General features: G+C 38.3%; 1 protein-coding gene and 1 pseudogene across 4 annotated transcripts in view; one reads left to right on the top strand and one right to left on the bottom strand.

Annotated features, from left to right (window-relative positions):
* The window catches only part of LOC104607642 (uncharacterized), a 62,432-nt gene that overhangs the window by 24,338 nt on the left and 11,207 nt on the right, over nucleotides 1-26,887 (top strand). For all 4 annotated transcript variants that reach the window (XM_010273318.3, XM_010273319.3, XM_088899241.1 and 1 more), the window contains 2 exons: nucleotides 2,028-2,180; nucleotides 2,342-2,498. In XM_010273318.3, the coding sequence (XP_010271620.1) occupies nucleotides 2,028-2,180; nucleotides 2,342-2,498 (310 nt within the window). The remainder of the gene's footprint in view (nucleotides 1-2,027; nucleotides 2,181-2,341; nucleotides 2,499-26,887) is intronic.
* On the bottom strand, nucleotides 6,653-8,707 carry LOC148802282 (uncharacterized; annotated as a pseudogene).

Raw genomic sequence — 26,887 nt, 5'->3', positions numbered from 1 at the left:
TTCTATTTCAAGTTTTCCTCCACTTCTATATATCAAGCCACTTCCCGGAGCCCTCTTTAAATACCTTACAATCCTTAGACTTGCATCCCAATGTGGAACCCAAGGTTTCTGCATGAACTGACTTACCACACTAACCACAAATGAAATATCTGGCCCAGTAATGGTTAGGTAGTTTAACCCACCAACCGCCTGTACCTTCCAGGATCTTCAAATTCTTCACCCATATCATTGCTTAACTTAGTATTTGATTCCATAGGTGTTTCATCTAGTTTGGTGCCTAACAATCCCATTTCTTCCAATAAATCAAGAATATATTTCCTCCGGCACAAAATAATACCATGCTTAGACCTTGCTACTTCTATCCCCAAGAAATACTTTAGTTTACCAAGGTCCTTTGTCTGAAAGTGTTCCTACAGAAAGATCTTCAACCTATCAATTCCCAATCTATCATTCCCAGTACTGACAATATCATCTACATATACCACCAATAGGACCTTTCCAGCCTGAGAGTCATGACTGAAGACTGATTGATCAACCTGGCATTGTTTCATACCAAACTTCTTTACCACCTTATTGAACCTACCAAACCACGCACGGGGAGACTGTTTAAGTCCATAAATGGCCTTCTTTAGTCTGCACACCTTACCATCCTCCTCCTGAGCAACAAACCCCAGTGGTTGCTCCATATAGACTTTCTCAAGTAGATCACCATGTAAGAAAGCATTCTTGATGTCAAGCTGAAAGAGAGGCCAATCATACATAGCAGCTAGAGCTATCACAACATGAACTGAACCAATCTTAGCAACCAGAGAGAAGGTCTCCGTGTAGTCAATACCATATGTTTGGGAGTGCCCTTTGGCAACCAGTCTAATTTTTAACCGCTCTACACTACCATCAGGTAAATACCTAACAATGTATACCCACTTACAATCAACAACCTGCTTACCAGGAGGAAGTGTGGTGAGGTCCCATGTATGATTATGAGCTAGAGTAGAGAGTTCTTCCATTGCATGGCGCCACCCTGGAGAGGCAAGAGCTTCCTAGACATCCGTAGGAACAACAATAGAGGATAATGAGGAGATAAACTAGCGATGGGAAGCAGAAAGGTGAGTGAGAGAAACATAATTAGAAATAGGATGAAGGGTGCAACTGTGTTTACCTTTCCGCAAGACAACGGGAAGATCAAGTTCAGAAACTGGGGTTGGGGCTGGTGTGGGAACAATTGCTGGACCTGTCGACGATGATGGAGCTGGAGGAGTTGGTACATGTTGGCGATGTGTATACACTTGACGAATAGGTGGCGGTTCAACGAGAGGTGGCACCGGAGGCAAAGACTTGGTCACAACTGGAACCAGTGGAATGGGATCCGCAACTAGAACTGGAAGAGGAGGAGGAGGTGGGGAAGAAGAAATATCACCTGACCCCGAGAAAAACGGAGCGGACTCAAAGAAAGTAACATCAACACACACAAAGGAACGCCGAGAACTAGGATTATAACACTTATACCCTTTCTGAGTCCGGGAATAGCCAAGGAAGATACACTTAATGGATCGGACATCTAACTTGTCCCTTCCCAATCCTAGATTATGAACAAAACAGACACACCCAAAAACCTGAGGAGAAAGGGGAAACGGAGACAAGGTAGGAAACAAAGTGGTGAAAGGAGAATGATCATCAAGGATGGACGTGGGCATCCGGTTAATTAGAAAGCAAGATGTAAGCGCAACATCACTCCAAAAAGGTTTGGGTACATTCATATGGTGCATAAGGGATCGAACAGTTTCCAAAATGTGACAATTCTTTCTCTTAGCTACCCCATTTTGTTGTGGGGTGGGTACATTCATGAATTGTATATTCTTTTTTCTATTTGATATGTTTTGCCTTACTAGTTACTATCTAGTAAACAGAAACATGCTTTGAACAAGGCGTGGTACTAGGCTTGTGAATCTTACTTTTCAATTTAACAGATGGAATGCATTATTAGATTTGTATGCTAGTTAAACTTATTTGTTGGGCCAAAATTCCAGGTAGACATATGGGAAGAAAGGAAAGTTTTTGGATCTCGTGGTCGAAATCTTAAAGATGAAATGTTGGGTAAAAACCCTCCTCTATTTGACAACAATGGAAAAAGCTCGAATCCCATCAAGATAGTGAGGAAGGATGCCCACTCAGTCAGAATAGTAAGAATTTTCTCTGAATTTGATTTCTTATAATTTACTTGTTTTTGCATTTTCATTTAATCAACATATATTTTGTTTTGATTTTTAATTGACATCTTTATTTTGTTTGTTTTCAATTGGGAAAGTTTGATGTATCTAATGTGTGGCCTTCCTGAATACAGAAATTGGCTGTTGGAGGTATGCCTGAAAAAATAGTTACTGCATTTCAATCTGTACATGATGAACATTTCAAAGAAGACACTGCTTTGAACAAATGTAAGGCTGCTATTCATCGTGTGGGGAAAATGGAGAAAGATGTTGAACATGCTTCTACTCAAGGTAGAATTGTGCATGTATGTTATGTATGTGGTTTCTGTGAAATGTATCTTTTACTGCCATTTTATAATGGCAACCTGTGATGAGAAATCATGTTCTTGGATTAAGTTTTCCATTTTAACAAGAGTCTATGGTTGAAGCCTTGAAGGAAACTCTGTTTTGTGCATAATTAAGAAACACTTGTGAATTAGCTTCATGGAAATGATTTTTTTTTGATAGATAAAATGAGATTTATTAATCAAAATATTATCCTGTACAAACATCACTGGGAGAGACATGAGATGCGACCTCTCCCCTCATAATAATAACAAAATCAGCTTACAAATGAGCCCAATACAACATATCCCTATTGACCCCTTGCTTAGCTAAGGTATTCATTAATGCATTAGCAGTCCTCACCCAATTTATTCTCAAAATCATGTTTCTTGTTAGCCATTTGAATTTTCTAATTTCATTTATGTAGCTCCAAGTCATAGATTCTGAATCTCTTAACTACCTCACTACCACTATAGTATCACCTTCAGTCATCAAATTATCCATGTTCAGCTCGTTGGCGATTTCAATTCTTGCAAAGCTGCTAACAGTTTAGCTCTAGTTGAGTTCCCCTTTTCCACTTGTCCTGAGAAAAGGGCAAGGATATGTCCTTCCTTATCCCTTATACCCCCCCCCAAACTCTTTAAGGGCCTGGATTGCCTTGACTGCTTCCAACAAAATTAAGTTTTACAAAACCATCTGGATGGGGCTACCAATCTATAACTGCTTTTTCCTTCCTAAGGGAACTCTTGCACCTAAATCCAGTTCCTCCAAAGTCATCAAAGGAGAACAATGAGAAATTATTGTCTATCAAAAAAAAAAAAAGAAAAAAACAATGAGAAATTATTCAAGGTTTTTAACCAATGGATTCTCTTGTTAAAATGTATTCTTTAACCATTTCCAAACTTATTTCCTTTTCTAGGAAAGTTCTAGAATTTCTTTCTTCCTAATGGTCCAAACTGAAGCTACTCTTATACATCTCCACATAGTTCTTCCTTGTTTCTTCGGCCATAAAAAAGGTAGAAGGATCAAAGAAATGATTTACCTTTGTTGGCAAGGTCCACCTGCACCCAAATAAAGAAAGTAACTGTTCAGATTCCTTGGAAAGTCAGGACTTTAGTAAGGCAAGTTCAATCTTTTTTTTTTGATCAGTAAGGCAAGTTCAATCTTTAGGTGCCTCCCAAATAAAGAATGCCTCATTCAGGTGGACACCAAGAAGCTCCAATAGGCTGGCTGACTTTTTTGGCAAGAGCAGGTTGTAGGTAGGGAAAGTCTAGTTTGGGGATGCCCTGGGCCGGGTGGGCAGTTGTAATTTGTAATTTTGTTTCTGAGCTTTGTCTCTTGTTTTGGTTTTCCTTCTTATTTGGTTGTTTGTGGTCTTCTGTTGTAATTTGATTTTCAGTTACTGACCAAAAAAAAAAAAAAGAAAGAAAAAACACATTTGGGATGTGGAAACCAAACTCTACTGTCCTGCTTAGGAGAGTCCAAGCAGACATTATCAAGTAAACACAAAAGGTTAGCCACAGTTTCCTGCAAATATTGATTAAAGAAAGAAGAATAACAATTTAAAAAATTTAACAAAGTCAACTAGGCACTGCATCCCCTAGGCAGGTCCTAGAAGAGGCATGAGCATGGGTTTAAAAGTAGATTTGAACTTTTAAGTATCAAAATATAGATACAGCACTATACATCACTATGCATATAACAGAGCAGCCAGCCCAGCCCCCTTGCATATAGATCATTGTGGCATGAACTCAGAATTTCCTCGCTTCGATTCTGTCCGAATTAGCTCCTCCTCCTCCTACAAGATTGTTGTTGTTCCTCTATAGGACCATCACCTTATTTGGCCAGATTTTCCAGTCTTTTCACAATTACAGTTCACTGTGTGCATAGGCGCCACACAATCTAGAATGCAAGCGCATGTAGGCGTCGCCCAATACTTGCTGCTGAAAAACGTAATAGGCCAGTGCGGCTCACTTCACTCTAAAAGCGGAGCTCGCTGCTTGACTTGACTAAGCCCTGTTTAGGTATCCTTGATCCCAAACCCGTTTAGCTTTTCCTCCCAATTGCCCAAACCCACTCCCTCCCAAACCCTTTTAACCCGTCCCGACTCGTCCCACTTGATTATTATTTGGCATATCCTATTATTGTTATCCTTTTTCAAATTTAAAATCCAAATTTAATTACCTTAATTAATACCCATTATCTCTGGAAAATGGCAGAAGAAAGAAAAATACCATTCACAGTGTGGAGGTGGAGGGTTAGGAGATAATAAGGATCTTTGTAAATCATTTTAAAGCCTTTTTGCAGGCCCAATCGGTGGAAGTACAAGCCTACCAGATTTGGATTAGAATAGAGTGATAGTGAACCAAGCACAATTATTGGAAAGGAGATTTTCATTGGAAGAGATTAAGGAATCATTTTTCTCGATGGAGAGATCAAAAGCCCTAGGCTCATATGGTTATTCAATGGGGCTTTCTACCAGGAATGTTGGGATTTTTTGAAAACAAATCTCTTCTTTAATGAATTTTTCCACAAAGGGGGGGATCCCCCTTGGGGTAAATGCCACTTTTATTGCCTTGATCCCAAAAAAGAATGGGGCAAAAACCCCAAAAGACTATAGACCAATAAGCCTAATTGGAATTTTTTATAAAATCATCTCAAAGGTCTTGTCTGAGAGGTTGAAAATGGTCCTTCCTCGGTGATCTCTCCTTTTCAAGGGGTTTTTGTGGAAGATAGATTGTTGATCAAATTTTGGTGGCTAATGAATGCGTGGTGAAAAGAGGAAAAGTAGAGAGAAATGTCTGGTTTGCAAGGTGGATTTAGAGAAAGCCTATGACCTAGTGGTTTGGTAAGTGTTGTTGGAAGCCCTAGAGAAATTCGAGTTTGGGCCAAAGTGGAGAAAGTGGATCAAGGGGTGTGTTAGCTTAGTTCATTACTCAATTCTTATTAATGGAGTGGCAAAAGATTTCTTCCTAGCCAAATGTGGTTTAAGACAAGGAGATCCACTGTCCCCTTTTCTTTTCACTATACTGGTAGAGGTTCTAAGTAGATTGGTGGTAAAAGTAAACCTACAGGGTTTGAATTGGGGGTGGAGAACTGGAAGAAATCAAGTGGTAGTCTCCCACCTCCAATTAGTTGATGATACATTTGTTTTTTCTGTAAGGGTGTAGATGTGGAAACAATGAGAAATTTGAAGTTGTTGGTTGATGAAGTTGTGGGACTGACAAACTTGAAAATCAATTTGGGCAAAAGTGGGATTTTAGCATAGTTGTCAAGACGAATAGGCGAGGCTAGGCAACCATAGGGCACCTAGGTGCCTAGGCGGGGTGCCTAGGCGAAGGAATCTATAAATATAAAATTTATAGATTTTTACACTTCCTAAAGGACCTAAACTATTTTGTAAGTTATATTTACTTACTAACTACACATTACACTAAGCATAATCAATAAAATCTTTCATATAAGTGCAATTTTCATGTGAAAACATAAAAGTTGAACATTTGAATTAAAAGAAATAAGCAATCAAACAAGTGGCTGATCAAAAAAATAAGCAATCAAGCAAGTGAAGTGAGAGTAATAAGTCTAACATGGCAACACTAAAAAAGTAAAAACACTTATAATTTAAAAATTTAGTTTCATAAAACCATACCTTTTGGATGATTGAGTGTTGACTTTGAGTATCCTTTTTTCTACAACTTTGCCTTCAATAAGAAAACAAATTAAAAGAATTAATCAATCAGTAGGATATCAATTTTGCCATTAACAAATGGAAGAAGCACTACAACAAAAATAAAAAATTTCATAAGAATGCAATATCAATCCTTTAAGGATTAAAATACATACCTTGGTTGATGCCTGGTAGTTTATGTAGGAACTAGGAAGTAGCCAATTAAGAAATAATAAGATGAAAGTCATGAAACCATTAAAAAATAAAAAAGCATAATAACATATAATGAAGTATAAATCATCATTCATTTCCACAAATCCACAAAAAATTAAATATGAAGTTTAAAACTTTAAATGTGTTATAGGCAATCTTTAAAGAAAACTCTCTATTCTGTAATTAATTGGAGTGTCTAAGAAGTAAAAACCACCAACACCTCCATTGAATGCACCAACATCATTAGCACCATAATCAACATCTTCGTCCTCGTCATCATCACTATCATCGTCATCATCATGATCATCTTAAACTTCAATATCTTCTTCTTTATCTTCATTATCTTCCATATCTTTGTCCCACATCAAGTCTTCTTCTTCTTGAACAACATTTTTGCCTTTATCTTGTCTTCCAGACTTGCCTCTCCCATGACCACCTCCACCTCCACCTGTACCTGTACCTCTACTTGCACCCCCACTTGCATTTCCATGTCCATGTCCACGTCCACTTCTCCTTGGCCTATTTTACCCTTAAAGGATTTCAGATGCCCCTAATTCTTCATCAAGTTGAGTCCATGTAAAATCACACCCTTCATAGACCAAGTCATTTGAGGGATCTTTCCCAATCAAGTAGTCAACCATTCACTAGTTTCATCTTCATCCTCAAAGCAGATAGGGTCAATTTGCTTTGGATTTGCATGCCTCGTTGTAAATCTTTCTCGGAGGCATTGGTTGTATTGAACAAATACAAGATCATTGAGCCTCTTTTGGTCAAGCCTATTCCTCTTTTTTTGTATGAATCTACATTCACAACAAAATAAGAAAAACTATAAAAATAAGTATTTTAACTTTCATAAATAATTTTTTCACAAAACCAACCATTAGGTCCATTACTTAGAAATTACATGCTCAAAAGTGCTCCAATTGTGCTCACAAGCAGAAGAAGCGCATGTAAGACCTAATATGCGTAATGCAATACGCCTAAGGTCTGGGGTGCAATGTCCATAGCTATGCCACCAATCAGCTACAAAATAGAAAAAAAAGAATTAAGACAATATAAATTTAAAATAACAAGAATAAAATATAAATATAAGTTTCAAGAAAAGAGGTTATTTTACTTGGTTGCTTTGTTTCATGTTGCCTAATTGCCAATTCTTTAGAGAAAGCACTACAGGTGTGCTTATACTCTTCCAATTGATGAGAGATCCTGTTTTGAGTTTCAATATCATTGACCATTCTTTCAATGCAATCTAGAAAGCCCATTTCAAACTTTCCAACCGATGCTTCATCTTGTGCTTTAGCCTTATAATAAATGGCTCGATTGAGAAAAATACTAGCAAGGTGCAATGGATGTTGCATCATAGTAGTCCAACACCTATCAAAAATGTCTAAAATGGGCTTATACTCCCTTTCTTTTCCACTAAAATTTTCTTTTATTTTCTCTCTTGGTCACTCCATTGCTTAGTAAAAATAACCCATTGCGGGTTTCTCATCACCATCAACCAATTGTAAAACCTCCACAATTTTCTTTTAGTCCAATTCTTACATTTTTCCAAAACCCAACAAAAAGCACAGTGCTTGATACTTTTAGTCCATTTGATTTGTTAGCTCATTTACTCTTTTTCCACACATCACCAACAAATAAAGCACGCAAGGGCTCCTTGAAAGTATACAAACTTTGTTAAGTTAGAAAAGAGGTGGCAAACCTTATAACTGCACATCATACAAGATATCTTCCATTTGTTTTTTCCCTCATGCGTGCAAGAAGAGGATGCCTATAAATAAAAGTAGTTACTTGTCTTGTCCTGGCAATACAACTTTTAGTAGACCTCAATTCTCTAATGTCTTCCAACATAAGGTCTAGACAATGAGCAACACAAGGAGTCCAAAATAAATTCTTCCTCTTCAATCTTAAAAGATCACCGACAACAACACAAGTAGAGTGGTTATCAGTGACCACTTGCACTGTATGTTCCTCCCCCTATTTCCTCAACAACTTTATTAATCAACTCAAACAAAAAAGTTGCATTATGGACTTCATTTGATGCATCAGCTGATGTTAGAAAAAAAGTCCCTTCAGGAGAATTCACCAAAAAATTGATCAAAGATCTTTGCCTTTTTTCCATCCATCCATTAGACATGATGGTACAACCATAAGTCTTCCAAGAAGCCTCATACTCCTTGTACATTTGCTTTGTTTTCTCAACCTCCCCTTTCAAGAGTGGCTCTCGTAACTCATGGTAACTTGGAGGCTTTTATCCGGACCCAAATTGTGCAATTGCTTCAACCATAACTTCAAAACTTATCAATTTCACCATATTGAAAGGAATCCCAGCTTGATAAAACCACTTTGCTACATATTCATTTACTTTTTTCCTTTCTTCCTTCATCAAATGACTTTCAATGCTTGTTTGAACCAATTGTCCTTTATGCCTCGCTTCAACAACTTCTTTTAGACTTGGTCTCACAAAACTATCCTTAGGTCCTCTGACATTTTCCTTCTTTTTTGGTGGGGTATTTGAAGTTGGAATGCTCTTTCCACTTAAAATGGAGACACCTACTTCTATGGGTTGATTACTTTGATTGTTGGAACTCCTTTTAGATACAATCTGCTCCCATGTCTCACAGTTATCTTTAATTGTAAAATCATCCGATGGTTTCTTCCTCTTATTCTTTTGCATATATTCTTGCATCTCCTTGGCAATACTTGCAGTAGTTTTGAGACATTTAGTAACATCCCCATATCCCCCAATCAAATGCTGTTTTATCTTTTTTATTCCTCCTTTAACAACTTTACCACATAATGAGCATGAAATTGCATTTTTATCTTCCAAATCATGCCAAAATGCATATTGCCATGCAAGGTCCTTTGGTTGAGCCTTACGCCTAACACTGCCACTTCCCTCTTTAGTTGTCATTCTCTTTTTCTATTGAAAAAAAAAACCCAATCAGCAAATAAAACAAATTAGAAAACAAACAAAAATGTTAAACTAGAAAATAGTTAATCTATTTTATTCCTAAATTAAATAGTGAGAAATATGAGTAAGACTCTAAGAGAAAAAGACTAAGACCAAGGGCAAACAGCATTGACAATAATTAATAAATTAATAATAACAAATAATAATTTTTTTGATAAGTACATAAAAAAATAAATAATGTTAAATCAGAAATCAATTAATCTAATCAATAATTCAATTATTCAGTTAGAAATAGAAATTAAATAAAAATTTGAAGCAAGCTAATTTCAGCTATATGATATAATCAGATTTCATTCAATAGTGCAATACTCGTATATTTCCTAAGTAAGCAAGCAAGTAGTAATGCTAATCAGCAAATGCAATATTGCAATATACCAATAGAAATTAAATAAAAAAATTCAGCCATATAATCAAATCTCAGATTTTCATTTCAGTCATACAATCAAGTTTCAGACTTTTAGTTCAGCCACATATATTAATGATATATAAAAGTATTTGAAAAAAAACTGATAATAAATAAAAGAGTACAAAACATACTAATTTTATTCAATGAGAAGAAGAAAAGAAGAAGAATAATTAAAGAAGGGAAGAAGAACTGAAGAAGAGTAGAAGAGTGGGGTTCGACTGTTAAAAACTGAGAACAATGAATGGAGGAAGGGAGGAGAGGAGTATTGGGGTGGGGCCCCTGTTTTTTCAAAAGAAAAAAGCAAAAAATAGAACTGAGTTGACCGACTGTCAACTGAGAACAGTCATGGGGAAGGAGTATAGGGGCGGAGCCCCTGTTTTTTCAAAAAAAAGAACAAACTCTGGAGCTTGAAGGCTTCGTTTCTCCTCCCTCTCCAATCAAACAAAAACTCTTGAGACAAAAGAAAACTTATTAGTATGTATTGTCTTAATAATAAAATGATAGCATGTAACCAGTTCTATTTTAAAAGAATTAAACTGCCAATAAAAATATCAAAACAATAAATTTAAAAAATAGTTTGGTAGATGTATAAGGCACCTGCCTAAGTCTCTGGGTGGGCCTAGTATGCAAAACCAATGGCGTTTGGGCAAGGCGACCATGGAAAACCGCTTAGTCGACTAGGCGTCGCCTTGACAACTATGGATTATAGGAATCAACACGGAAGATAGGGAAATGCAGAATTTTGCTGAGGTTCTAGGTTGTGAGATTAGAGATTGGTCAATAGTTTACATAGGTTTGCCATTGGGTGGAAATCATAGAAGTGATGAGTTTTGAAACCAATGATGGAAAGGTTCTCTAGGAAATTAGCCTTGTGGAAGAGGAATTACATTTTGTTGGGTGGAAAATTACTCTATTGAGAATTACACTAGCAAACCTTCCTATTTATTTCCTTTCATCTTCCATGTCCCAAGTTCCCAAACTAGGATTGTAGGGCAGTTAGAGAAGTATATGAGGGGGCTTTCTTTGGGAAATGAGAGAAGAAAAAAGTTGATAAAGTGGGAACAAGTTAGGAAACCTAAGGAAGAAGGGGGGGGTTAGGTTTAGGGAATATTATCCTAAAAAACATGGCTTTGCTAGGTAAATCGTTGTGGGAGAGAGGTTGTGGCACAAGGTTATAGTAAGCATTCATGGTCTGGAAGGTAATGGCTGGGATGTTAAACTTGCTCCCCACTCTTTTTTGTCTCCGTGGAAAGCAATTAGTGAAGTCTACCCAATTCCCCGGGAGGTGACAAAATTTGTTTTTGGGAGGACCTTTGGTTGGGGCCAAGTCCACTTAAAGACCTGTTCCCTGAACTCTTTTCCATTTCTCATCTCAAAGGAGAACATCTCCAGGTTGGGAACCCCCTCTACAACTGGTTTAAACTGGAATTTGGGGCTCAGAAGGGGGTTAAGGGAAAATGAATGTTCATCCTTGATTCTCCTACTTGAAACCTTAAAGCAGGTGTCTTTGGACTCTTCCCTTGAGGATTCTAGAATTTGGTCGACCTCTATTGATGGCCTCTTTACTTGCACATCTTTCTTTAAATCCCTCATCCCATCAAGTTCTCAAGGGGTGGACTTCCCAGTTTAAGAAATCTGGAATAAGCCTAGCCTACTCAAAATTCAAGCTTGCTGCTGGGAAAATTTTCTTGGTAAGGTAAATACTTGTGACTTGCTGCAGAAAATAAGGCCTTTTGTTTGCCTCTCTCCTCACCTGTGCTTCCTTTATAGGGGTAATGACGAGATTTTATCTCATTTACTTCTCCTGTCCTTTTGTGCTGAGAATTTGGGAGTTCTTTGTTCTCTTTTTGGCTGCAGGTGGTCCCACCTCAGGATGTGGAAGGTCTCTTCAACCCTAACTTCTCGAGGCAACCAAAGAAAAGGGGGAAAGTGCATTGGACATCCACTAAGGCAGCAATCTACTGGGTGGTATGGTTAGAGAGAAATAGTAGAATCTTCTTGGAAAAGAGCCGAAGTTTCGAAGAGGTGATAGACAGTATAAAAATAAAGGTAGTGTTCTGGGTGAAGACTTTGGATATTTTCAAAACCTTCTTAGTAACTGATTTCTTTCGAGCCTGGACTGAAGTAGCACAGTCATCAAGAACCAAAGGGTAGAACAAGGATGGATTGGAAACCCCCTGAAGGCAACAAGGTAAAACTAAATTTTGATGGATGCTCTCTTGGAAACCCGGGTGTGGCTGGAATAGTGGGGGGTGGGTGGTTATTAGAAATTCAGAGAGGAGGATATTGGCTATCTTCTCAGGACCAATTGGCTTCGGAAATTCTTTGAAGGCTGAGCTGTTGGCTTTATTACAAGGCCTCAGATTAGCTAAGTAGTTGGGATTTAGGATGATTGAGATGGAAGGAGATTCACAAGGAGTCATATCCTGGGCTAAATCCAATTGGAATATTCCTTGATCCCTAAAGTATATTCTAAGGGAAGTGGAAACAATTGCAGAAGGAATAGTGGTTGAATTTAAATGGGTTAGGAGTGCAAATGGTTTAGCTGACACCTTAGCTAAGCAAGGGGCTATGGGGCAAGGACTGTTTTGGGCATCCTTGTAATTTGGAATAGCAAAATGGGCTAAAAAGTTGACTTATCATTTCTTCTTTAAAAAATTTTAATAAAATCATTTTTCTACTGATTAAAAAAACTTACCTTATTTAACACACCACTTACATTAATTATCTTCATCTCATAATTTATTCAATTAATTCCATTTACGTATATTTAAAACCAATATTGTATAAAATTGAAATATTATAAGGATATGAACCTAGGTTGCTTACTTGAAACATAAGTATTTTAACCACTAGGCCATTTCATGATATCTTGTTAAACTAGCATTGATAAGCAACCATATTATATCCATACGCATTAAAGTACAAAAAAATTATTCATTTGCAAATACCTAGGTATCAAGCCATAAATCCCATAATCAAACCATATCTGTATGCTTTTGCCTCTGTAATCTCAATTATCCATTTAAGAGGCTTTTCTTCGATTACTAATTTCTTAGCAGAATGTACTTTTTCTACTACACATAACACCATTATTTATTAAGCTTTGTCTATTTTAAATTATGTAACCTTTTACATGATCATTAATGAGATTTATTGTATTAGTTTGTTAAGCTATGCATATATGTGTATATTTATGTTTCCTTGAGACATTCCTATGGTTTATACATCCATTTTTATGGTGAAATTAGACTTTACATAAAGTCATAGACTAGTAAAATACATTTTTCTTTTGTATAGAGTTGTTAGAGCTGTAGATTATATAAATTTCATATATATATATTTGAATTTCCATTGTGTATCTTAAATTTTCCGTTGTATCTATAGATATCCAAAGCATATCCAAAATCCAAACAGATTTCTTTTAATCGCATCTTCAATATTCTTTGCATTTTTTGATACTTTGAACCTTGCACCCAATTTTACATCACTTAAAATAAATAGTGTGCTATGCTAGTGCTAAAGATGCCTATAATGGGATAGATAGATGGGTTTATAATCGGGTATCAGGAGCGGGTACCTATGTTGGGTACCCATGTTAATTATAATTGGGTTTGGGTACCGAGTACCCTATGGTCAAAACCCAAATCCATCCCAAACCCTATAGGGTTTTAATAGATAGTTAGATATATATATGGAATGGTTTTTAATCTAGTATTGGGAGCGGGTACCTGTGTCGACTGTCAGGTACCCATGTTAAGTATAATTGGGTTCGGGTTCCGGGTACCCTAAGGTCAAAATCCAAACCCATCCCAAACCTATAGGGTTTTATTGTAAAATCCTGAACCCTATAGGGTTTTGATGAATGGGTCCTATTAGGGCCGGGGTGGGTCGGATACCCTAACATCCATTTGTTTTCTTCTTGTTCTTTGCCATAACATCCATTCCATTCCGGACCAGTTGGAAGAGGAATTCCTAATTCGTACCCAGATGAGACTAATCATACCTTATCAGTGAAAAAATCTGACACCAATCATTTATGAGTTTGTATTACACCAAGAATTGACAAGTGGATCCTTTCTGGACCATATACTTCGAACGAGTTCTGCATTTGAAAGGGAATGGCATTAGGATCGTGTTGATGTCACCAGAGGGGCCCAAAAGCATATCTGGTAGGGTTTCCCTATGACCAACAACATCACTGAATATGAAGCATTCATTGCCAGACTTCGAGCTGCACTCTGCCTCGATGTTTGACACTTAAAGGTCATAGGAGATTTAAAGCTGATGATCAGGGTGGATTTAAAAGTAGATTGAACTTTAAGTATTAAAATATAGATACCACACTATACTTAGCAGATTCGTGAGTCTATTAGGCTATTATGATCTGATTATCTAATTCCCCCTAAAAAAATCAATAGGGGGAATTAGAGAGAGAGCTGTCAATCTGGTTTGAGTTGGTTTGTAGTAACCAACTCATAGAGAGGGGGAGGGAGGGAGACTTCTTTATTCCCATTTGATTTGGTTTGTAGTAATCAAATGAATTGACCTAGTCTCCTGTCCACTAACTCATAAAGAGCTGTCAATCTGGTTACTATCTATGAGATATTTATACCACCCAATCATGGTGCAAATACACCTGATACAAGGCATATCATATTGGTTTTTAGGGCCACCAATACGCCTAATATAAACATTTATAAGATTTGTTTTTTTGATAAGCAATATAAACATTTATAAGATTTCAAGTTTTTGAAACTTTAATACGTGATATGAAAGGTTGCCTGTCAAAACGTCAGAGCAAAACATAAAAAAATAATAGTTTTGGTGAACTGAAACATTCGATACACAAATTGTGTATCGACACTTTGAACCATGCACCCAACGGAATTTCATAAAAATTGAAAAAAAGATGGTTGACATGTGAAAAGATGATTTCAAGTTTTTTTTTTTGTCTTTTTACATCATAAGAACTAAAGAGTATTATAAAAAATGTAAATACTGTCTCAAATGTTTACATTTTTTTTTGATAAATGATTGATAATTTATTCATGATAATCAGAATGAAATTACAATACAGCCTGCTCAAAGGAGAGGCACGAGCTGGTACCTCTCCACAACAACAAAGTACTACATCAGACTAGGAAATTAAAATTTACAGAGATGCCCAGAATAAATGGTCCCTTGATACCCCTTGCTTAGCTAACCCATTCGCTATGGTATTAGCTGTTCTACCCACCCACTGATAATTAACAGTCATGTTCCTTGAAAACCAATTAGCTTTCATCATAATATCCCTGTAGCACCAAAGAACTGAAGCTGGATTTTTTAACCAACCCACGACTTTGGAGTCTCCTTCAATAAGCAAATTCTGAACTCCTAACTGGTCTGCAATCTGAATACCTTGTACTGCCACTAGAAGCTCAGTTCTAATAGAGTCTCCAATACCCACGGAGCCTGAGAATAAAGCTAATATATTACTATCTTTATCTCCCAGCACCCCACCTATCCCTGATGGACCCGGATTTCCTTGGTTGCTACCATCAAAATTCAGCTTTGTCCAGCCTTCTGAAGGAGGCACCCACACAGCTGGTACCTTGTTCTTCCTGTTACTGCTATTAGCCACAGCAATCCAGTTCCTCTAAATGTCATCAAAGGAATATATTTTAAAGGAATCCAATGATCTCAGCCAATGGATTGCCCTGGTCAAAATACAATCCTTTACGTTCTGAATATTTCTCTCCTTCTCTTGGAAAATCCTCGCATTTCTTTCTTCCCAAATTCTCCCCAAAGCAGCATCTCTAATGCACCTCCACATTGTTTTACCAATTTTTGTGGGCCACACAAAGAAGGAAGGGTCAAAGATCTGAAAAAGATCCAACCCCAAATAGCATCAGAAAAAGAACATGCTAAAAGTGAGTGAGAGCAATCCTCACCATTAACCTTGCAAAGTACACACCAATTAGGAGATAGACACATAGAAGGCCTTCTCTTCTGCAATAAGTTTGAAGTGCTGATTTTCACATAGAACACCTCCCAATAGAAAACAATAATTTTAAGAGGTGCAGGTTTAGACCAAATCTCCCTAGCTGGGAAACCCACTTGTCCCAAGGGAGAGCAAAGGGACTTAAAGAAGGAGGCACACGTGAAGTAACCTTTTGGATTAGGGGACCAAAGTCTCACATCAGATTTTAAAGGGTCCAAAAAAACACTTTCGTAGTGACAAAAGGTCTGAAACACAAGAGAGTTCATGATCCCTCAAGCCCCCATGAAACCCAAAGTCCCAATTCAGAGAGGATGGAGAAACAGATGTTGGAAGAAAGTGAGAGATTGCTTTACCCTTGTAGCGAGAAAGGGAATAGAGAGAAGGGAAAGTGTCCTTAAGGGCAGAATCGTCCACCCAGATGTCTTCGTAGAACAAAACAGAATTACCAGAAATGACATCATACCTGATACAGTTGAGGAAAAAAGGGAGAATACTCTGAGTTGCTTTCCAAGGAGTTGCCAACATGGCTCGACGCGATACACCATCATCCCATCCATTTCCCTAACTGCAATGTATACTATCTATTACCTCATGCCATAGTCTCTCCTGTTCTAAGGGTCATCTCCACAACCATTTTCCTAGGCGTGCTTTATTCTTCAAAACTAAGTTCCCCAGTCCCAACCCACCCTCCTCTTTCCTCCTACACACTATTCCCCCTTTTATTAAGTGATCCTTTTTTTCCTCCCTTGGCTCCGAAAGAAAATTTCATTAATTTCTCCAACTTCTTGGCCTCCCTAACAAGAATCCTAAACATAGAGAAGTAATAAATCGACAGATTTGCTAAGGAAGCTTTCAGTAATGTTACTCTACCCCCTAAAGAAATATAGTTCCTTTTCCACGAGGCTATCCTTTTCTCAAATTTTTCCAGAACCGGAGCCCAAAAGGTTCTCTCCTTAGGGTTGGCTCCTAGAGGTAGACCTAAATACTGTAAGGGCCAAAAGGTGCTCTCCTTAGCCATGGACTCAATAGTCCTCTCATCTAGATTCACACCCACCACACAACTCTTTTCCATGTTTATTAGGCCATCAACAAACTGTAAGTGGGACATCCTAATCCCGTTCCTTCCTATCCTCCAACCTCTCACTACTCCTTCCATATCTGCCTTAGAGATCAAACTACGGAAAACATCTATGTAAAGAGACTGGGCCGAATGGGCCCTAACAGCCTTTCGTGTGATATCCTTTATTTTATCTTTTATTTTATGTTGATGGGCCTCACTTAATGGGCCTGTTATTTGTTCTTATTTTATTTTCTTTAAGTAACTGCCAAGCTGGCCGCCCACTTAAGGGTATACTTGTCATCATCAATTTTTTAGAGATTAATAAAATAGGGTTAGAGGAGAAGGGTGATTAATTCGACTTCTTCTTCTCTTCGCCATCTTCCTTTCTTATACAGTTATTCAGATCTGTTCTATTCTGCTAATCACTAAGTTTAATCTTGATATTAGAGGACTGATTTACATCTTGGTATCAGAGCAGGTTCAGTTCCTCTTCCTTCTTTTTTCTTTGTTCCTGTACACTCTAAAATCAAGAGTGTATGGAGAGATAGGTTTTCTACAGTATAGAGAATCACTTGCCTAGTTGGTAGAAGGGTTTGGAGAGTTTAGTTCTGGCTAGATTTTGCCAAGAAGCGATGCTGTTTTGTTGCTGCCCAAAACCCTAGCCGAGTAGAGATTTTCGAGGTTACTAGGAAAGGTGAAGCTTGGGTGTGGCGCTCTGTGCTTGGAAAGTGTCTTGTGACTGCTAAAGGAGGGCGGTTCAGGTTTGGAAGAGTTTGGGTTAGTCTGGTGGGTGCGGCAATGTCTTCTCTCTTCCTCTCATCTGCTGGACGGAGCAAAACCCTAGTTTTTCAAGTACCCAAGTTCTGGTTTGACTTCAAGTAAGTTTACGTAGTCAAAATTTTCTGTTCTTTGATTTTCGTTTGATTAATGGAGGCATACGGAAGTGAGTTCAAGCAGGTGCCAGTTTCTGGACCTGCTTCAGTAGATTCCGTTTTGACTGGTGTTACCACAATTAAGCTAGATGGGACGAACTATCTTGCTTGGGCACAGTCTATAAAAATCTATGTTTGTAGTAGAGGAAAACTCGAGTATCTCACAGGCAGCAAGGTGAAACCCGAAGAGACAAACCCTGAATTTGAAAGATGGATGCAAGAGAACTATACTGTTATAGGATGGTTAGTCAACTCTATGCATAGAAATTGAATGTAGCCAGAACATACAAATTGAAAAGTGATGTGAAGAACCTGAGACAGGGGGAGAAGAGTGTGGCAATCTACTACTCTATACTAAAATCCCTATGGCAGGAAATTGATGTTATGGAGACAGTGGTGTGGGAGACTAAAAAGGATGCTGAAATGTATAGAAAGCTAGTGGAGAGAAATAGGGTGTTTGAGTTTCTCACTGGACTCAACCCTGAGTTTGATGTTATTAGACAGAACATTTTGGCCAGGGATGAGGTTACTCTTTCACAGGCATATGCTATAATAAGTAGTGAGGAGAGTAGGCGGCAGGTGCAGTTGCAGAGTCCATCTACAGAACATTTTGCACATGTGGGAATGAAATCGAAGGGCCCTACTGAGAAAAGAGAGCAGATGTGTGAATATTGCAAGAAACCACGGCATACAAAGGACACCTGCTGGAAGCTTCATCCTGAGCTTCTTCCTGATAGGTTTAAGAACAATAATAACCCTAAGAAGGGCAGTCAGGTGGGAAAATCCAAGACTGCTAATGCTATTACAGTGCCTGAAGGGGGAAGTAAGGAAAGCGAAGAAAAATCAACTATTTAGCAGTTGGCTGCAATGAAACTGGATTTTGAGAAGTATGGGAGGCTCCTAAATCACCTGGAAGCTATAGTTTCTTCAACTCACCCTTCCAACAGTACATCATCTTCATTGGCTTTTGCTCACTCAGGTTCTCGTGCTTCTGCGAATCATGCTTCAGCTTTAGGTAATCATAAAATCCCTTGGATTATTAATTCCGGTGCATCAGACCATATGACCAACCTATCGAACCTGTTTTGCTCATATCACCTCCTCTCTGGTTAAGAGAAAATATCCCTTGCCGATGGGTCCCTTGCCCCCATCTCTGGTAAAGGTGATATAAAGACCTTTGACACCCTGTTCTTATCTTCTATTCTTCATGTCCCTAAGCTTAACACAAACCTCTTATCTGTTAGTAGCTTAACAAAGTCCATGAATTGCAGCATAACTTTCTTTCCCACTCATTGTGTTTTTCAGGACCTGCAGTCTCGGAGGATGATTGGGAGTGGCCATGAGGCGAACGGAATATACTTGCTGGACACACTAGATCAAGCTTTGGGACCACCTCATGGAGTTGCCTTAGAGTCAGTCGTGTCAGAGTTTGTTAACAAAATTTTATTATGTCGTTTTCGGTTTGGTCACTTGTCCTTTCTTGCTTTGAGTCATCTGTTCCCAGATATGTTTAAAGGAGTGTCTTTATCGAGTCTTCATTGTGAATCATGTAGACATTCCTATTCAATTAGCAATAAAAGATCATTTTCTCCTTTCCATATTGTTCACTCTGATGTGTGGGGGCCATATCACATGCCAACCATGGGGGGTTACAGGTACTTTATCATTTTTATTGATGATTATTCACGTAACACTTGGATTTATCTCATGAGATCCAGGGATGAAGTACCGGCTATTGTGAAAAATTTTCATGAACTCATCCTCACCCAGTTTAATACCCGTATCAAAATATTCCGCTCTGACAATGCTAAGGAGTATTTTGAGAGAACCCTCTCCACCTATCTTGAAACTTTTGGGGTTATTTATCAAAGTTCTTGTTCCTACACTCCACAACAAAACGGGGTGGCGGAAAGAAAGAACAGGCATGTGGTTGAGGTTGCCAGATCCCTCTTATTTGCATCCCATGTTCCTATGAAGTTTTCGGGAGATGATGTTCTTGCTGCTACCTTTCTGATCAACCGTATGCCCTCCCGGGTCCTTGGTTTTAAAACCCCTTTTAGTCTTCTCTTCCTAGATGAGGATCTCTTTTCTCTTCCTCTCCGTGTGTTTGGGTGTACTTGCTATGTGCATATTCATAGTCACCAAAGGCACAAGTTTGAACCTAAGGCTCATAAGTGCGTGTTTCTGGGATATGCTTCTACACAGAAGGGTTATTGCTGTTTTGATCCATTTCGTGGCACCCGCTTTGTATCTCGGGATGTCACCTTTGCAGAGTTGACTCCCTTCTTTAGTATTCCTCCTGAGGGGGAGAAATCTGATGAGTACTTTGCTATGTCTCCAGCTGTTCCTCTTCCCATTCCTTGTGAGTCCGATCATGGGGTGTCCACCTCTTCCACTGGACCTACCCCTGATGTCCCTGCTCCCCCTACTGCTTCTGCTCCTGCTCTCCAAAGGTGGTACCAAAGGCAGAGATTCAGACATGTGCAGGTTGCTTCCACTCCTTCAAAAGAGCATCTTGCCACTCCCATCATTCCTGAGGAAACAGGTCAGCCCTCTACTGACTCATATCAGACTGTTCCGGACCTTGACCTTCCTATTGCTCTTCGCAAGGGCAAGCGGAAGTGTACAACCCATTGTATCTCCAAACACTTATCTTACAACCTTCTCTCCCCTTCCTACTACTCTTTTCTTGCCTTTGTTTCTTCCCATGTGATACCCAGGTCTGTACCGGAAGCTTTATCTCAAGCTGAATGGAGGGAAGCTGTGATGACCGAACTTGATGCATTGCATAAGAATCATACCTAGGATATTGTGGACTTGCCGGAAGGGAAGGAACCAGTGGGTTGTAAATGCATGTTACTATTAAATATCACTCTGATGGCTTTGTTGAGAGGTTTAAGGCTCGGTTGGTTGCTAAGGGTTACATCCAAATGTATGGCATTGACTATCTTGAGACATTTGCTCCTGTAGCTAAGATGACTTCAGTCAAGGTTTTACTTTCTCTAGCAGCTACTTTTGACTGGCCCCTACACTAGTTCGATGTTAAAAATACCTTCTTGAATGGAGAACTGCATGAAGAGGTCTATATGTCTCTACCTCCAAGAGTGTATGGGAAAGAAATGAAAGGCAAGGTGTGTATACTACACAAATCTATTTATGGTCTCAAACAATCTCCTCGGGCTTGGTTTGAGAGATTTCGGGCTGCTCTCGTCTCTTTTGGCTACATTCAAACACAATTTGATCATACACTGTTCTTGAAGAGAAATGACTCTCTGGTGACCTTCTTGATTGTTTATGTTGATGATATTGTGGTCACAGGTAATGACATTGAAGAGGCCAGTAAACTAAAAGCATTTCAATGCTTATGATTAGGCATTGAAGTTGCTCGCTCTAAGGATGGTATATTCATATCTCAACGCAAATATGTCCTTGATCTTCTTGCTGAAATTGGTAAACTTGGAGCTAAACCCATCTCCACTCCCATTGATCCTAATCATAAGCTTTCTGCCACAGATGGTGAACTTTTGTCTGATAAGGGAGTGTTTCAGAGATTGCTTGGGAAGCTGTTATACCTTTGCATGACTCGGCCAGATATTTCCTATGCAGTTAGTGTTATCAGTCAGTTTATGCATTCTCCTAGAGATACTCATCTAGCTGCTGTAGAAAGGGTTTTGTGCTACTTGAAAGGTACTCCAGGGAAAGGTATTCTATTTTCTAAGCATGGTCACATGAAGCTGGAAGCCTTTACTGGTGTAGATTAGGCAGGATGTATTGATGACAGAAGGTCCACCTCTGGTTATTGTGCTTTGGTTGCTGGGATTATTGTGTCTTGGAGGAGTAAGAAACAATCAGTAGTTGCTAGATCCTCAACTGAAGCAGAATACAGGGCAATGGCTCATGGTGTGTCAGAATTACTATGGCTACGATCCCTTCTAGAGGAATTGGGGGTGGACTACGAGAAACCAATGATGCTCTATTGTGACAACCAAGTTGCTATCAACATTACACATAATTCTGTTCAACATGACAGAACTAAGCACATTGAGGTTGATAGGCATTTCATAAGGAAAAGAGTCTCTTCAGGAGAAGTTTGTTTACCATTTATCACATCAGAAGAGCAATTGGCTGATATCTTGACCAAGGGAGTTCCCAGGGGGAAATTGACACACTATATAAGCAAGCTGGGCATGATTGACATCTATGCTCAGCTTGAGGGGGAGTGTAAAGAGACTGGGCCGAATGGGCCCTAACAGCCTTTCGTGTGATATCCTTTATTTTATGTTGATGGGCCTCACTTAATGGGCCTGTTATTTGTTCTTATTTTATTTTCTTTATGTAACTGCCAAGCTGGCCGCCCACTTGAGGAGAAGGGTGATTAATTCGACTTCTTCTTCTCTTACCTCTTCTCTTTGCCATCTTCCTCTCTTATACAGTTATTCAGATCTGTTCTATTCTGTTAATCACTAAGTTTAATCTTGATATTAGAGAACTGATTTATATTTATCTGCAACTAGGGTAAAGAGGAAGGGGGAAAGGGGGTCACCATGCCTTAACCCTCTAAAAGTTGGGGAGGAATCCTTGACTATCCCATTAACCAAGACCAAAAAATGGCAAGAACTTGTGCAGCCCTTTATCCAATTATACCATCTAACTCCAAACCCACAACACTCTAGAACCTCTAATAAGAAACTCCAATCCACAAGATCATAGTCCTTTCTAAATCCAACTTACAAACAAAACCTTGCTTTCTGGACTTTCTCATATCCTCCACACATTCATTAGCTATTAGAATCTGATCTGTTATTTGTCTCCCTTGCACGATTGCTCCCTGGGCTTGACTATCCACACATTCATTAGCTATTAGAATCTGATCTGTTATTTGTCTCCCTTGCACGACTGCTCCCTGGGCTTGACTAATGATGGAGGGTAGCACTACTTTAATCCTCAATGATAACACTTTAGCCAGGATTTTGTAATTGCTAGTCACCAATTGATCGGCCTAAAATCTTTAGAATTTTTTGCTTCTTTCTTCTTAGGGATTAGAGCTACGAAAGTAGCATTAACTCCATGGCTTACTTTGTTATTATCCTCAAATTCCTTAAACACAGCACAAAGGTCTTCTCTTACCACATTCCAGCAGTCTTGATAAAAAGCCATGTTGAAGCCATCTGGCCCAGGGGCTTTGGATCTGTCCATTGAAAACACTGCAAGCCTAATTTCCTCTTCTTCAAAACTTCTCTCTAACCATGTTGCTTGCTCTTCAGACAGCCTGGGCCAATCTAGTCCTTCCAGCCTTAGTCTATTATTCAATGGCTTCCCTGCAAAGTCTTGGTGTCAAATGTTCACATTATATCTCACCATTTTTCTCTATCATAATTGTACCCACAGGTGCATTCCGTGTTCTGTTCATATTATGGAATCATTTTATTTCACTTTCTTGCCAGCTATTGTAGCTATCCTAGGTCCCTGCAGATGCACTCCTAATTCTATCTTTCCTAGTCCTAGGCATCCATCGCAACATTATTTTTTGCTAGTAAAATGAAAATTTTATTGAAAAAAAGTAAAAGAAAGGTGACAAGAAGTCATCTGAGAGAAGAAACATCTCTTCACACAACCAATACCCAACTTCAAATCAACGTCAGCACCGGCCACAAGGAACCACTCCAAAAAGCAGGGCACTAAACCATAAGAAAAATAAAAGACACACAGCCAAACCAAACAAACATCTCAAGCTGCCAAAAGTCCTAACAATTCCAACCTAAATTGACAATCCACAGAAACACCACAGCAACCCACTTACCAAATCCCCTACAATCATTTAAAACTCCCAACACATAAACACTGGATTCAAACTTGATACCACCCAAAACGTTACTCAACTAACGTCTTATTCAGTGTTTTGAGTGGGGACCTCTTGCTTCTTTTAAGAACTTAGTTTTTTTTTTTCACCTTTTTAATAGGATCAACTTCAAATGATCCCTTTTTCAACCCTGTGAACACCTTCAAAACCTGGATAGCTTGATGATTTTTCTAACTTTTAAATTGTTAAGAACATTTTGTTTCTTGGTTTCCTAACATTGTGCTTCATACAAATATAGAGAATGATTCTCCATAGGGTTTTAGCCACAAATACAGCCAAAAATAAAACACTGTGCAAATAATCATCAGAGACTAATTTTCAGATACTATGATATCCAATGTCTCCCATAACCTAGCCCCAATGCATTCTCCAGAAAAATCTTCAAATTCCTGGTGTGCCCTATTCCTGTAATGAAAGAATTTTATTGCTACGTGCTCCTCAAGTATTAAGCAAATATCATCTACTAATTCTCTTACTTGCTGAGATTTTCCTTCAAAGAAACAATAGTTTTGATTCTCCATAGGGTTTTAGTCCTTCTGCCTTGATAAAAAAACATCTCATTTGGAAGATCAGCCTGAAACCTTGGGCACTTGAAAAGTGATGATATCTTAAATGAATTCAACACCCTTATAAAGGGAAATTTATGATGCCGGAAAGACATGATACCGGTAGAGCTTTGGCCAAGCTCCGCTGTGAATTTTGATGAATACCACCTGATTGGTTACCACTTATATGATACCGTTTGATTGGTTAAAGGTTTTTCTGGTGTCATAGTTTAACCCTGCAATGAATAATTAGATGACAAATATTTCTTAAAACCTTCTGTACATGCTGGTCATCTGAAAGCCCCTCAACTTAGGATGATCAGTAGTTAAAATACTGTGTAGAGACAACAACCATGCAAATGCATCAACCCTAGTAGGAATTGCATAATCCATACCCCTGGTATAGGTTCCCCTACCTTTCCCTTCCTTTCCCTATCTTTTCTTTAGAGAGAACTTGCCATCTGCACACACTTTCCACCACCTAGCATCCCTAAGCAAAGAATGCACTCCTCTAATTCCCTATCTAGCAATGGTTGATGAAAAATTTAGACACCACACAATATTGTCTCTCCTTCCTTTTTCTTGCATATTTTAACCATCCCAAAGTGGAATTGGAGCTGATCTAGGAACCTTATGGGTTCAACACAGACCGAAATTTCCTGGTTCTATGCCCTCGATTTGATTGAATATGGTCTCAATTACAATTAAACTAGGAATTGGGAGAAACCATAGTCCTGTTCAATCTCTACTGCTTGGGATGTTATTGTTGAGTAGAATATGGGGCTTCTCTTTTCTCTAGGTAAGGTCTGTAAGGATTCTATTGATTAGATCAATTGAGGCTTTAACTAACCCATTGAGGTTCGCATCTGAATTAAGTGAAATCCTAGTTCCTAACAGTAGGAATTCTAATTCAACTCCCAGAGCTTTGAGAGTGATCTGGACAAAGGGGCAACTGATTAGAAGCGAAGAAGGGTTGTGGAAACTACTGCTTGGCTTGACTGAGGGATACAGTAGGATTTTGGGTGTGAACACCATAGAGTGCTTCTGGATTTGTGGAATCTGCATGCCTGCATCTCACAGGTATAACTTTGTTTTTGTAAATCAATTGATCAAATTCTTAAAGGGTTTTTAGTAGGAGTTATTTCTGTGCAAGGGAGACATCTCTTGGAGAGAGATGGATCCTTTGGACAGATAAAGTTTTATGAAAATTTTGGATCTTCCCAGTTTAATCTCCAAACTCCCTTTCACTGATTTCACTTATAAATGTTTTTTCCATAGTTTCTAGAAAGCCTTCTGACTTCCGATCCCAGATAGGAGATGCCATACTTTCTATGATTCATCTTATAGACCATTCAGCTTCTCCTCTAGTCTCCATATTCATTCATCTAGCAGTTTTTCATTCTTGGTATTACATCAGATCCCTAGTTTCTGATTATAGATTTTCTGACCATTCTCTGTTATAGTAAATTCAATACGTGTTGGTACATGGATATGATGGTGCTGGGGGGACTTTTAGCTATTCAGTTGCCTTGTGGGCTGAAGGCAACTGAGTTGTGGGCAAGTCAATATTACATAAGCTGCAAAATTCTCTGATTAGTGTATTATATGATGCACTTTTTCCGTTAGGGAAAATAGGATTTTTTTTTATTTCTTTTTGAAGGGCTACACAACGGGGGGTAGCCCATTCCCTAACCTATGTGTAGGCTAGGGGTTGATTCAAGCCAAGCTGAGCCGAATAGTACAAGGCTCGAGCTCGGCTCGTCAAGGTAGTACAAGGCTCAAGCTCGCACTTGGCTCGACCCTAGTGTAGGCGATTCGATCCCAAGTTTTCGCTACGACTAGCAAGAGACCTTACCAACCAGCTGGTTGGCACCTTGCGGGAAAATAGGATTTATTGAATTAGCAGTAACCTTATCTAATAGATTTGAGTAAAATAAGATGAATCTTAGTTGGACTTACTAGCGGGGACCTGTGCGATGCACAAGCTTTGTTAAGTGGAAGCTAAGCAATAGAAACACATAAGAGTATAAAATCATTTTTTTATTTTAATTTTTTAAATAATTAATAATTATTTATATTTTATATACTACTTTTAATAATTTTTACAATAAAATAACAATAATTAATTTCAGCTAGGGTTGTACATCAAATCAATGAAACTGACCAACCCGACCCAACTCAACCCGGGTTGGCCAGTTTTCACTAATTGTCAGTCAGTTTCGGGTGACCAACTCCCCAACCTGACCAGGTTGATTTGGTTGGCCAAAAAGCCTACAACCGAACCGAACTAACTTGTGAACTCTCCCAATTTTAGCTAAATTAATAGTTTAATTTCTAATAAATAACTATAGTTTATTCTCCAATAATTATTGAAAATTTATAGCGGAAATTCACAATTATTGAAAATAAATTTATAATGAAAATACAACAAATAACTAATATAAATACAGTAATTACAATAATTAAAAAATACAATAAATACTGAAAATACAACAAATCATAATTACTAAATACAATAAATAATAACAAAAATACATAATTACTAAAAATAAGTCTATAAAAAAATACAATAAATACAATATGTAGAGTAAATTAAATTTAAAAAGCTAAATAAGAGCAGTTTAATCTCTAATAATTATTGAAAAATTTCTGTTAAATAACAAAACAAAAATAGTTTTTTGACATAATTAATGGAAATATATTTATCACA

The sequence above is a fragment of the Nelumbo nucifera genome, chromosome 2, assembly GCF_055504915.1.
Source record: "Nelumbo nucifera cultivar China Antique chromosome 2, China Antique-T2T, whole genome shotgun sequence".
NCBI lineage: Eukaryota > Viridiplantae > Streptophyta > Magnoliopsida > Proteales > Nelumbonaceae > Nelumbo > Nelumbo nucifera.
Note: the sequence above shows the minus strand (reverse complement) of the source record. Positions and strands in the feature narration are given on the sequence as shown.